Source organism: Lethenteron reissneri, chromosome 65 (assembly GCF_015708825.2).
Source record: "Lethenteron reissneri isolate LAM-NWPU_2019-01 chromosome 65, ASM1570882v1, whole genome shotgun sequence".
In the NCBI taxonomy this organism is placed as follows: Eukaryota; Metazoa; Chordata; class Hyperoartia; order Petromyzontiformes; family Petromyzontidae; genus Lethenteron; species Lethenteron reissneri.
The window spans coordinates 13,419,242-13,433,352 of NC_083843.1; the positions used below are offsets into that span (position 1 = coordinate 13,419,242).

Sequence of the window (14,111 nt, forward strand, 5' to 3'; positions counted from 1 at the left end):
GAGGGGAGGGGGCTGTGGGGTGTGTGTGATCCCACAGAACCCCGCCCCTCAGTGGGGAATCGTATAAAAGGCGAGACTCTGAGAGGAGAGAGTTAGTTCGAACAAGCCAAGGACGAAGAACCAGCTGAAGTCCAGCTAGCTAGACCCTGGGACTCCTCTGACCCGCTGTCCTTCTAAAGGCCGGGCAGAGCAAGCCAGTGGTGCGACCCCAGAGCCGCGAAGGCTGATGTCCTTGTAAGGGCCGGATTCGTGTGGCTGGTGGTCGGGACCTGTGCCTTGGCTGGGCCAGGTCAGGTAGTCTCCTTGAGAGGAGGGTCGTAGTATTGGTGGGGAGTCGGTGAGTTAGCTTGGGGAGTTAGCTCCCTTGAGAGAACGGGTGAAGAGGCCGTTACCTCTTCAAGTGTGAAGCTGTAACGGGCTCAGAGTTAATAAATATGGGTTGCCTCTACTTCAACTGTCTCTGTCGTCACGGTGTCCACTACATTATTATAATTAGTTTATTAATTAGTTGAGTTGTGAAGAGGCATGGCCTGCCATACCCACCGAGGTTCAGCATGACGGCATGGTTCTGCTTGATGTATGGAATCAGATTTACAGATTCAGAATATCAGAATTAAAATATGTATTGTACTGGAGGAATCCGATGAGGTGTCAGGGTCGAGATGGAACCCGCGACCTCCTGCGTACCAGGCGAGGGAGTTAACATCTCCTAGCCACCGCTGGTCACCGCACCAACTCCGCCCCCACACCCCCTCCGCCCCCTCACCCCACCGCCCCTTCCGCTCAGACTAAAGCGGAAGCCCTGGAGTACGTGTGGAGCATCTTGCAGGGCGTGGAGGAGGAGGAGCAGCAGGAGGAGGAGTTCAGGGGATTTCAGCTGAGGGAGGTGCACAAGGCCAGGATGGCGATGTTCAGGCTGGAGCGCAGAGCCACCGCCTGCAAGGAGGCCCTGAGGGTGGCGCTCCAGAGGATACGTGGAGGTGCGTAGCCTGCAGCGGTGATTTCTATTCCCACCGCAACTCCACACTCCTCTCTATTCTCACCGGAACTCCACACTCCCCTCTATTCTCACCAGAACTCCACGCTCCCCTCTATTCTCACCGGAACCCCACACTCCCCTCTATTCTCACCGGAATTCTACACTCCCCTCTATACCCACCAGAACTCCACACTCCCCTCTATTCTCACCAGAACTCCACACTCCCCTCTATTCCCACCGGAACTCCACACTCCCCTCTATTCCCACCGGAACTCCACACTCCCCTCTATTCTCACCGGAACTCCACGCTCCCCTCTATTCTCACCGGAACTCCGCAATCTTCTGTTAGTGCTGATGGAAGTCGCCACTGCTGTTGATGCTACTGCTACATGTGCTCCTGTCAGGGCTGCTGCTGGTACTGATGCAGCCTATGAACTAAACGATGTTTATTTTTCTTATTGGTTCTTTCGGTAAAGTCACGTAGAAGGGAAGTAATAAAATAATAAAAATAAAACATAACAAAACAATTCTCACGACGTTTCGGCCACAACGCAAGCAGCCGTCCTCAGGTGAAAACCAGGTCTGTCGAGGCGACAGCGTCTGAATGATACAGCACACGTGCTTGGAGCATATATATAAGCTGGGTTGGAAGGGGGGAAAAGAGCGCCTTGACAAAAGAATATGCATATCAAGAGGCATTTAGCATATTTATGGGAAATGCAGGTATGTGATTAGTACTACTCATGCCCGTGCATTATGCAGGATTAGCAGCATCAAAGGGAGGGGATATGGGAAATGCAGGTATGTGATTAGTACTACTTATGCCCGTGCATTATGCAGGACTAGCAGCATCAAAGGGAGGGGATATGGGAAATGCAGGTATGTGATTAATACTACTTATGCCCGTGCATTATGCAGGATTAGCAACCAGGGTGTGCCCCACTGAGCTGTGTAGCTGTTTTTCAGAAGCGACTGGCTATCACAAATAAGAGCTCAACGAAGTGACTTGTCATCATCGTCATTACGTGGACATTTATAGCAGCCAAATATTCTCAACGCATGACGTTAATTCTATATGTCGAGGGAAAAAAACGAAGGACCCGGAGAAAAATCCACGCAACCACGGGGAGGTATTCGCCATGAAAGTTTGCACAGACAAGGAATTTACTATGGCCGGAAGGTGCATACATTCAACATGTAGGAATCTTAAAACTGAAATGAGTGGTATACAGTCAAACTATACTAAAATTACAAAGTCTAACTAATACTAAGGGCTAAAGTATGTAAAATTGTGAATAAGTGTACAATATAAAATGTAAACTAGCCATAATATACAATCTAAAAATACAAAAATACAAATAGGGTAACATGTTGTAAACTATACAGTCGGGATGGAACCCACGACCTCCTGTAGACCATGCGAGGGAGTTAACATCTCGCCACGGAGGAGAGAGAGACACGCAGACTCCAAATATACAGCAGGCTTCGTCAGGGTCGGGATGGAACCCACGACCTCCCGTATACCACGAGAGGTAGTCAACATCTCGCCGTGTTTGCCTGCAGGCTCCTCCGTGCCGCCGGCCTCCGCCCAGGCTGTGGCGGTGTCGCGCAGCGCTCGCTCTCGCTACGGCCTGCGCCCGCGCGAGAGGAAAGTCTACACAGAGGTGGAGGAGCCCCAGGACGACGACTTCTTCTGTGAGACCCCCTGCTCCCTCTCACTCTCTCTCTCACTTTCTCACTCTCTCTCTCACACTGTCACTTTCTCACACTCTCTCTCTCACTGTCACTTTCTCACACTCTCTCTCACACCGTCACTTTCTCACTCTCTCTCTCTCTCACTGTCACTTTCTCACACTCTCTCTCTCACTGTCACTTTCTCACACTCTCTCTCTCACTGTCACTTTCTCACACTCTCTCTCACACCGTCACTTTCTCACTCTCTCTCTCTCACTGTCACTTTCTCACACTCTCTCTCACACTGTCACTTTCTCACACTCTCTCTCACACTGTCACTTTCTCACACTCTCTCTCACACTGTCACTTTCTCACACTCTCTTAGGGCCGTCCATTAATGGCGTCACGCGATTTTGGACCCCCCTCCCCCCCATCACACGACATCACAAAAAGTCAGACCCCCCCCTCAAATGTGACGTCACAAAGCTCATTTAATATGCTTAAAATCGCTTCAAACTATTGTCATTGTAGTGCATATTTAATGTGGCACTGCAGTCTGATGTTGTAGGAGAAAACATTTATTAAAAAGTATTTAATTAAGTAGAACGTGTTGTCTGTGGTTCCTCACACATCGTCACAAATGTCTGACCCCCCCACCCCCCTAGGTGCATGACGTCATTTATGGACGGCCCCTTACTCTAACTTTCTCACACTCTCTCCTATCTCTCTCTATTGCTCCCGCGCTCTCACTCGATATATTCCACCTGCTCCCTCTCACTCTCTCTCCCTTTCCCTCCCTCTCACACGCTCCCTTTCTCGCACTCTCACTTACCTCCCTGTCTTTTGCTCCCTCACTCAGGGATGCAGGGAGGGAGCAGGGAGGGTGACAGGGTTTACATCTCCGATGAGCGAGCTAAAGAAGTTCACAATGCAGAGAGGGAGGAAAGGAGGCATCTGTCTGGAGCGCTCCTCACCCTCTCACTCTCTCACAGTGCCACTGCTGCTGCTGCTGTTGCTACTGCGGTTCGCCCTCCTCCTGCTGCTGCTGCTGTGGCTCTCAGTCTGCGAGCTGTGCAGGGATTTCTACCTGGGGGAGTGCTCCGTGCACGGCCCGCCAGAGTTCATTGCAGACGCGGCCGTGGCCCCGGGAGTGGCCAACAGGGCCCGGCTCAGCCTGCCCCAGGGCCTCACCGTCGGCGCCTCCTCCATCGCCGGCGCCGGCCTCGGGGTGTGGAGCAACAGGAAGAAGCTGCCCAAGGGGGTGATTTTTGGGCCCTACCAGGGAGAGGTGTCTGAGGAGAACCCCGTGAGCGAGTACTGCTGGCTGGTGAGCTGCTGCTGCTACTGCTGCAGCCTCCTCCTATTCCTACATCATCATCGTGTGTGTGGAGAGGAGGCTCGTGAAGGAGATGCAGAGAAACCCATAGCCTCACACAGTCACCCACAGACTTACACAGAGATCTAGAGACTGGCACAGAGAGACCCAGAGACTCACAGAGACCCATAGACTCACACAGAGACCCATAGACTCGCACAGAAACCCATAGACTCACACAGAGACCCATAGACTCGCACAGAGACCCATAGACTCGCACAGAGACCTATAGACTCGCACAGAGACCCATAGATTCACACAGAGACCCATAGACTCGCACAGAGACCCATAGCCTCACACAGTCACCCACAGACTCACACAGAGACCCAGAGACTGGCACAGAGAGACCCAGAGACTTTGCACAGAGACCCAGAGACTCGCATAGAGAGACCCACAGACTTGCACAGAGACCTAGAGACTTGAACAGAGACCCAGAGACTCACAGTGGGACACACAGACTCACACAGAGACCCAGAGACTCACACAGAGAGACCCAGATACTCACACAGATGCTCAGAGAATCGCACAGAGAGATCCACAGTCTCACACAGAGACCCAGAGACTCGCACAGAGACCAAGAGAATCGCACAGAGACCCACAGTCTCACACAGAGACCCAGAGTCGCACAGATACCCTAGAGACTCGCACAGAGACCCAGAGACTCGTACAGAGACCTAGAGACTCACCCAAAGACCCCCAGAATCACAGAGAGACCCAAAAATTAACGTAATTATTTGAACTTGTAACACACAGCAAAGACGGTGGTCACCGCATGGCGCGGCGCTTACAGATGCACTTCTGCGGCCGTCTGGAAGGTTCTTCCTTCCAATGTTAGGAAGCCACTGGGAGCTATGCACTTTAAAATCTTGTAGATTGAAAATGCATTTCTTTAGAACTGCTTTTAGTGTTTAGTTTGTTGTCCTTCCCCCGCACCTCCGATCAGCACGGTTGGCTACGTGCGGTACGAAAGAAGTTCAACTTACAGTCCAACTGACATTAATTATCCGTGGATCCGCTCGTGTGCGTGTGTGTTTCAGATTTACAAAAACAAAAAGGATCGTGAATATGTTGATGCTCAGGATGAATCTAAATCAAACTGGATGAGGTGATTATTGTCTGAAGGACCACTACACAGAGACCAGAACCACTACACACAGAGACCAGAACCACCACACACAGAGACCAGAACCACCACACACAGAGACCAGAACCACTACACACAGAGACCAGAACCACTACACACAGAGACCAGAACCACTACACACAGAGACCAGAACCACTACACACAGAGACAAGAACCACTTCACACAGAGACCAGAACCACTACACACAGAGACCAGAACCACTACACACAGAAACCAGAACCACTACACACAGAGACCAGAACCACCACACACAGAGACAAGAACCAGCACACACAGACCAGAACCACTACACACAGAGACCAGAAACACCACACACAGAGACCAGAACCACTACACACAGAGACCAGAACCAGCACACACAGAGACCAGAACCACTACACACAGAGACAAGAACCAGCACACACAGAGACCAGAACCACTACACACAGAGACCAGAACCACCACACACAGAGACCAGAACCACCACACACAGAAACCAGAACCACCACACACAGAGACAAGAACCACCACACACAGAGACCAGAACCACTACACATAGAGACCAGAACCACCACACACAGAGACAAGAACCACTACACACAGAGACCAGACCCACTACACACAGAGACCAACCCTGGGCCTCCCCTTGGTCGACTCGGCATCAAATGAGCACCCGGTACGGAGCGTGGTTCCAGCCACACCACCCCCACGTAGCGCCCAGTGCCGGCCCTTAATAGGCGCTCGCTAACGGCGCCCACCCCGCCCCCGCGTCTGCCCGCGCAGGTTCGTCAACTGCGCGAGGAATGAGCAGGAGCAGAACCTGGTGGCCTTCCAGCACCGGGGGCAGATTTACTACCGCACATTCCGTGCCGTGGGGCCCGGCTCTGAGCTGCTGGTCTGGTACGGCGAGGAGTTCGCCCAGGAGCTGGGCATCGCCTGCGAGGCCGGGCCCTCGCGACGCCGCAGCAGCAGCAGCAGCGAGATGGCTCCTAGGGCCACCGCCAGAGACCTGCAGCCCGTGCAGCCTCCACCAAGCGAGGAACACCGTGAGCACTGCTCACCAGAGACTCACCACTGCTCACCAGACTATAGCCACCACTCACCAGAGATGATAGCCACCACTCACGAGAGACGATAGCCACCACTCACCAGAGATGATAGCCACCACTCACCAGAGATGATAGCCACCACGCACCAGAAATGATAGCCACCACTCACCAGAGATGGCAGCCACCACTTACGAGAGACGATAGCCACTACTCACCAGAGACGATAGCCACCACTCAGTAGAGATGATAGCTACCATTCACCAGAGATGATAGCGACATCTCACCAGAGATGTGGATGTAGCTACCACTCACCAGAGATGATAGCCACCACTCACTAGAGATGATAGCCACCACTCACCAGAGATGATAGCCACATCTCACCAGAGTTGGTAGCCACCACTCACCAGAGATGACAGCCACCACTCACCAGAGATGATAGGCACCAGCCACACTGATAAGGTGGAAGTGAGTAACTGGTGTGGTGTGTAGTAGTAAACATCGCCACTGGGGAGACAAAGGCGGCCGGGCCTGGTGTTGGCCACCTACTCCCTCGTGTGCCATGCCGGCCTTCATAGGTACTCGCAAACAGCACTTGCCCAACAGTCTGATATGGCTGTGGGAAACCTTTACCTTTGTGTATACACACACGTGTGCAAGAGTGTTCATGTCTAGATGTTGGTGTGTGCGCGTGTGTCTTGTTCCTCTGGGATGACGCAGGTGGAGTGGGTGTGGAGGTCACAAGGCTGCCGTGTCCTGCCTGCAACCGTCAGTTCATCTGCCGCTCGAGTCTACAGTATCACGTGCAGAGCAGACACCCCACTAAGCCCAGTAACAAAAGTCATCAGTGTGACCAATGTCCATACAGCACAGACTACAAGAGTACCTTGAAGAAGCACCAGAGAACACACACGGGAGAGAAGCCGTTCAAGTGCACCGTGTGTGAGAAGGCGTTTGCACGGCTATCACATCTTCACAGCCACCAGAGAACACACACGGGAGAGAAGCCGTTCAAGTGCACCGTGTGTGAGAAGGCATTTGCACATTTACAACATCTTCACAGCCACCAGAGAACACACACGGGAGAGAAGCCGTTCAAGTGCACCGTGTGTGAGAAGGCATTTGCACATTTACAACATCTTCACAGCCACCAGAGAACACACACGGGAGAGAAGCCGTTCAAGTGCACTGTGTGTGAGAAGGCGTTTGCACAGCTATCAGATCTTCACAGGCACCAGAGAACACACACGGGAGAAAAGCCGTTCAAGTGCACCGTGTGTGAGAAGGTGTTTGCAGACCCATCCAGTCTTTGCCGGCACCAGAGAACACACACCGGCCAGAATGCATTTTCTCATTCCCGTGGAAACAGAAAAGTCAGCCATCCTGAGCAAAACGCGCACAGCGCCGAGCTGTGAATTAGTTTTAAACAACAGGCCACGTGACTAGCCGAGGCTGTGCCACTCTTGAAACTGATTTTGAATGTGAACACGGAAACCTACGGACCCTCCTACACCTGCCTCACACTCTGTGGGGGGTGGGAGATTAAACCGACCTGGCCACCCCTCGATTGCAAGTGCGGAGTTCTAGGTCCCAACCACTGCACGTGTCCCCCCCCACCCCCATCACCTGGGGGTCCCTGTGTGTGTGAGTGTGCAGAGTCCCCCGTGCAGAGCTGCACTGTTGTTACCCTAGAGGGGGACACCGCAGGGCGATCCACCTACAGATACCCCAGTCTGCACGTCTCCCGCCGGTCTCCATGCGCACCGCGTGCCGTCTCGTAGCCCTGCCCCGTGCGACGTACGTACAGTACGTACAGTACGTACCCATCCAGCGGTAGACTGAACCGCGGCCGATGACGAAGGTGGCATCCGCTCACAAATCTCCGTGCACTCAGTCCCGTAGCCCTGAGCCATCGCTTGCGCGATATTCACTTTGCCGCTGAGAGGAAAGCTACGGGGAGGAGGTGGGGGGGGGTGTTAAGAGAGGACATCTGTGGAACGGCTGGAGATCTGCGAAGAAGAGCTTCATAGCTCATCGGATTCCTGCGGTCTGAAAAAATATTCCGAGAGGGCGTTGGGGGAGGGGGGTGTAGGTATGATTGGGGCATCTGCACTTGGATCACCCTGCGTGTTGTTGCTGCCTCCCCCGTTGAAAATGTTCCCAGCGTGAACTTAACCCTTTGCCGTCGCGACGACGCCGCGCGCCGTGCGTGAACGTCGTCGTCGGAATAACAAAACGCAGTAAAAACTAAAGCAACATTATCGGTACCGAGGCTCCCACAGGGCCACGCGGGGCAGGGAGTGTGGCACAGTTTTCGCGCCGGCTAGCGCAGAGTGGCGGCGGTCGTGTCGCTACGCTTCTCTGCGGTGAGCAACGACGTCTTCATAACAACAACAGCAGTGCTGCTGCTGCTGCTGCCACTGCTGCGGTGAACGGTGACAGCCACCCCGTGACCTGTGACCCCCACCCCGTGAACGGTGACACCCACCCCGTGAACGGTGACACCCACCCCGTGAACGGTGACACCCCATGGGTGGAAAAAACCCGATTTTTCCAGCTGCAGGCATCGGGTTTTTTCTTTAACACAATTAAACCCGATTTCGGGGAATTAAAACCTGGTTTAATGAATACGAAACTCTGATAGGCTTAGGCTGCTTCCTCGTCGGTGCTGCTATGGTACTCGGGGCCGTCGGGCACGGGGTAGTCGTAGAATGCGGCGGGCAGGTTGGTCTTAATGAACACGAGCTTCTCCACAATCGTGGGCGCCAGTGAGTTCCTTAGCTTGGAATGGATGAAGCCCATCGTTGAGAAGTGCGGTTCTGCAATTAGAACCAATGAAACCGGATTTCTCTCAATCTTAGATGATCGGGTTTAATATAAAAAGACAATTAAACCCGATTGTAAAAAACCCGACTGTGCCACCCTTGTGACACCCACCCTGTGAACGGTGACACCCACCCCGTGAACGGTGACACCCACCGACCCTGCAACTCTGCAGACGTCTCGGACGCGGGAAAGGGTTGAGAGATTTTCTGCGTCCCGGTTGCTCGCGTGATGTCGCACGGTGGTGGCGCGCGTTGACTCTTGCACGTTTAAGAAAGTTGAGCGTTAGTTTGTGATTCTGTTTAAAATGATATATATACATACTTAAACTAACAAACATTATCTTGGGATTCTACCAAGTAAGGTCCAACTGGATACGTAGTAGCTCTTTTATCAGACGCGACCACCTGGCCATCACAAATGAAAGCTCAACGAAGTGGCTTATCATTGTGTGGACATTTATAGCGGCCAAATACTCTGATTGCGTGATCTCGATTCTAAATGTCGAGGGAAAACCGGAGGACCTGGAGAAAATCCACACGACCACGGGGAGAGAGAGAGAGAGACGCGCAAACTCAAAATATACAGCAGGCGTCAGGGTCGGAATCAAACACACGATCTCCTGTATACCAGGAGAGGTAGTTAACATCTCCACATGTGTTCAGAGTATTTGGCTGCTGTAAATGTCACGTGATAAGCCACTTCGGTGCGCTGCTGTCATTTGTGATAGCCAGGTCGCTACTACACAGCTCAGTGGGGGCCTTACCTGGAAAAGTAAAATGATTAATAAAAATCTACTGTATTCTTGGTTCTTTTGGTAAAGTCACGTAGAAGGGAAATAATAAAATAATAAAAATGTAAGAATCAAATTAACACGACGTTTCGATTGCAACACAAGCAATCATCAGTTTATGAAAACCCACAACAACAAAAACAATATTGCTGTGGTTTTCACACCTGATGATGATTGCTTGCGTTGCAATCGAAACGTCGTGAGAATTGTATAGTTTTATTTTTATCATTTTATTATTTTCCTTCTACGTGACTTTACCGAAAGAACCAAGAATATGAATCCCTGTAGTCACGAAATCTTCAAATCGAAAAAAAAATCTCTTCTTGGTTCTTTCGGTAAAGGCACGTAGAAGGGAAGTAATAAAATAATAAGAATAAAACATAATAAAATAATATGATATAATAAAATAATATAATAATATAACATATTATTATATAAGTCACTTATAAGGCAAGTAATAAAATAATAAAAATAAAACAATAATTTAATATAATAAAATATTTTATTATATTTTGTTTCATTATCTTTTATTTTTATTATTTTATTACTTCCCTTCTACGTGACTCTACCGAAAGAACCAACAATATGAATCCCTGCAGTCACGAAAGCTTCAAATCGAAAAACAAAAATCTCCTGTTGAGAATGACCTCACCGGACCGGTGGAGGCAGCGCTGCCGTCTTGGTCCCAATTGGCAGCGGCGGCGTCTCGTTGGTTGTGAAGGCGGCCCAGCTCACACAGCCCGTGCCGGTGCAACAGGCCGTAGTCTACCCGGGGTTCAAGCGGCCTAGGCTACATTGTACCCGGGTGTATCATGGGCGAGGCCAAATTATACCCCTCTAGGCCAAATCATACCCCCATGATAGTAATAGTGTTGAGCGATATCTTCTTGTTTAGTGCTGCCTAACGGCGTGTGCGACTTCACGATGATATTGGTCCCGGTCTAGCACGGCGTGTAGAGTTTGTGCTGTTGTTAATTGTAGCCATGTTTTGATGTTACTGAGCCATGTCGTTTTTGGCCGTCCTGGTCGTTTTTTCCCTTCGATTTTTCCTTCCAGGATTTGCTTTAATAGCTGGTATTTGTGATATACACATGAATTACTAAATTTTTCCAACATTTTATTTAAAACTGTAAACACATAGACTTTGATTACTTCAACCAGAAAAACTGATAATAACCCTAAAAATGCTTCAATTGATCAAATTGAGATTCTTACTTCCATTTATACGCTTTTTAGATATCGATTGAAGTCCGTTGTCGGCTGTTCTCTGTATGGATAATTGCCTTTGAACTTTCACATGGGGCATGTTCTGCCCTGGAGGGGTGGTATGGTCTGGACCAGTCTAGTTTAAACCCCTGGGTATAGTTTAGCCTAGGACACTTTATCCCCCGGGTCTACTCTGGCCTGGGCCAAACTATATCCGGGTTTAATCGGGGCAGGGGTTATTTTTAAATCCTTTATATTAAGTTCACTTGCTTGCTTGCTTGCGCGCTCACGACCGTGCAAATCTTTCAGTCGTTTTTTAACCGACTTCCCGTGATCCAATCGAGCTGACATTTTGCACACAGACTCGTTGTGCGTGACAATTTATTTTCGTGAAAAAATTTTCCCAAAATGTTACACTTTTTAGGAAAAAAAAAATTGTATTTAATTACCAATTGCTTAATGGTGGCAGGCAACCATCTGAGCCATAGGTGGCAGCCATCTCAAGCCAGAGGACGAGAGGACTCTAGCCGCCACGCATATAAAGGATTTATAGTGAAAAACTTTGTTTTTACGGGTTAATTTTTAGCCTGTTTCACCGGTATCTCCAGGAGGTCGGAGCGACTTGCTCTGCGGTAACACTTTTCCGTGACAGAGGTTTGGTTTTTGTTGTTGTTGTTGTTGGGTTAGAGATCTCGTAAATATCAACATTGTGTCGTTAACCCACCACCACCCACCACCATCGCCTGACACGGCCAATCAGTCAGGGTTTGTCACGTAAACGAAACGTGCCAATTGGTTACCAACTTCAGCACACACAGCGCTTGTGTGTCGGGGAGAGTGAACCCACAACAGCATTTACAATTCGAGTGCCGGTGACGTTTCGCCGGTGATTACAAACAACGGCGACCGGTTTCATCGGGCGATGTGCCAGGATTGTGATCCAACGCCATCTAACCCAGCAGCAGCAACAGCAACGACGACAACAAAAACCTTCATCACAGACACCGCTGGTCGCAAGAGACTGCGCGTGGCGCTTTGTGTTGCCGTTGCCACGAATCGTCGAAGCGCGTTCACGATCTGTTGTTCTCCTGTAACGCGGTGGTCATTTCGATTTAAAGCTTCTTTCGTGACTGCAGGGATTCATCTTCTTGGTTCTTTCGGTAAAGTCACGTAGAATGGAAATAATAAAATAATAAAAATAAAACAATAAAGTAATTGTTTTATTTTTATTGTTTTATTATTTAATAATAAAATTATGAAAATAAACATTTACTTTATTATGTTATATTTTTATGGAAATAATAAAAATAATAAAAATAAAACAAGAAAGTAATTGTTTTATTTTTATTATTTTATTATTTAATAATAGAATAATAAAAATAAACATTTACTTTATTATGTTTTATTTTTATGGAAATAATAAAATTTAAACAATAAAGTCATTGTTTTATAATTATTATTTTTATTTAATAATAAAATAATAAAAATAAACATTTTATTTATGTTTTATTTTATTTATTTTATTATTTCCATTCTACGTGACTTTACCGAAAGAACCAAGAAGAGGTGGTCATTGTTGCGTTCCTGAAGAACACCGCGTTGTGGAGAAATAATATAAACTATGGGGGGTGAAGCGTGGTCCGCGACAACACGCAAGATGATGGGTGAGACAGAGGCCGGACTACGACTGAGGCGCGTGGGTAGCGTCTAGAAGCAGCATCCAGCAGCATCCCAATGCCTCCTCGCGTGATGCCGCTACGCCGAGGCAGCCGCACGGAGAACCGCTTGTTCCTACTCGCGTTGCGACCTCGTTCCGTTCGCTCGCTCGCGTTGCATCCAATCCGCATCCGCGTCACAAACAGCGTGTTCCCCTACACATCATTCATGGCGTTATATCATCCAATCGGCGTTGTTCAAACTAACACGCGGCGTTGTAGGAGAACCAGACTGTGCCGTTGTCTTCTGCTGTTTAACGCAGAGGCCGCATCGACCGTTCCAATAGTCGCTGTAGCCACTGCGAGCCCCAAGCTGTCGGCTCCCGGCTCTTAAACTGCCCCCCCCCCCCCCTGGCGTTATCTGTAGTCGTTACACACAGCAGCACCTGGTCACAACTGCTCGCTGCTAATCCTAACAACACCAATCCTAGTCGTCATCCCTGCACCTCAAGGATGGTAACACTATGACCCAACAAAATTACACATCACACTGTCCGACAGATTGCAAGTCACACGGCCCTACAGAATTCAATTCACACGCCCCTACAGACTTCAATTCACACGCCCCTACAGACTTCAATTCACACGCCCCTAAAGATGTGTTTTGGTCATGTGCCTACCTTTCCTATACTCTGCACTGCTACGGTGTTTATTGTGTTGTGTTTGTTGTTGTGGCGTTCTGACCACGTGCCCCTACTGGACAAAGAGCTTCACAGCTCATCGGATTCTTCCAGAATAAAAATTTAAACTCTTAAAACTGATGACGTCACTGCGTGGTGACGTCACGCGTCTCGCCCCCCCACTCCCCACTCCCCTCCTCCCCCCCACCTCCCACCCCCCCCCACCCCACTCCCCACCACCACCAACCGCCGCCATTGGCCACTGAGTGACGGTGACGTCACCACGGCGCCTGTGCCAGGCTGGGTGCACTTCGAGGCTGCCGCGTGAAGTGTCGACGGCTCGACACTGAGGTGGTGACGTCACGCGAGCGTTGTGTTTAACGATTTAACCACGTGACGATATTACGATATTAGCGTAAAAATATGAGCATTAGCTGAAGTGATGTGAATACGTTCGGATTACCTCAAGTAATGTTACATTTACCTGAGGGGATGTTACCTCCCGCGAGGTAAAGTTACGTCGCCTGAGGTAAAGTTACCTCACCTTCCATTGCATTCCGATTACCTTACCCTGAGGTAATAATCACGCGATAATTGTGTTTAATGATTTAACTACGTGAGAATATTACAATATGGGCATTAGCTGAAGTGATGTGAATACGTTCGGTTTACCTCAAATGTTACATTTACCTGAGTTAATGTTACCTCACATGAGGTAAAGTTACTTCACCTGAGGTAATGTTACTTTACCTCGGA

General features: G+C 49.6%; 1 protein-coding gene across 1 annotated transcript; it reads left to right on the forward strand.

Moving 5' to 3' along the window:
• Positions 1-562: 562 nt before the first annotated feature.
• LOC133359488 (histone-lysine N-methyltransferase PRDM9-like) lies at positions 563-9,918 on the forward strand. The gene is made up of 7 exons (XM_061577904.1): positions 563-577; positions 788-980; positions 2,543-2,674; positions 3,646-3,980; positions 5,066-5,133; positions 5,936-6,198; positions 6,919-9,918. The coding sequence occupies exons 1-7, from the start codon at positions 563-565 to the stop codon at positions 7,611-7,613; spliced, it is 1,701 nt and encodes a 566-aa protein (XP_061433888.1). The 3' UTR covers positions 7,614-9,918.
• The last annotated feature ends 4,193 nt before the right edge of the window (positions 9,919-14,111 follow it).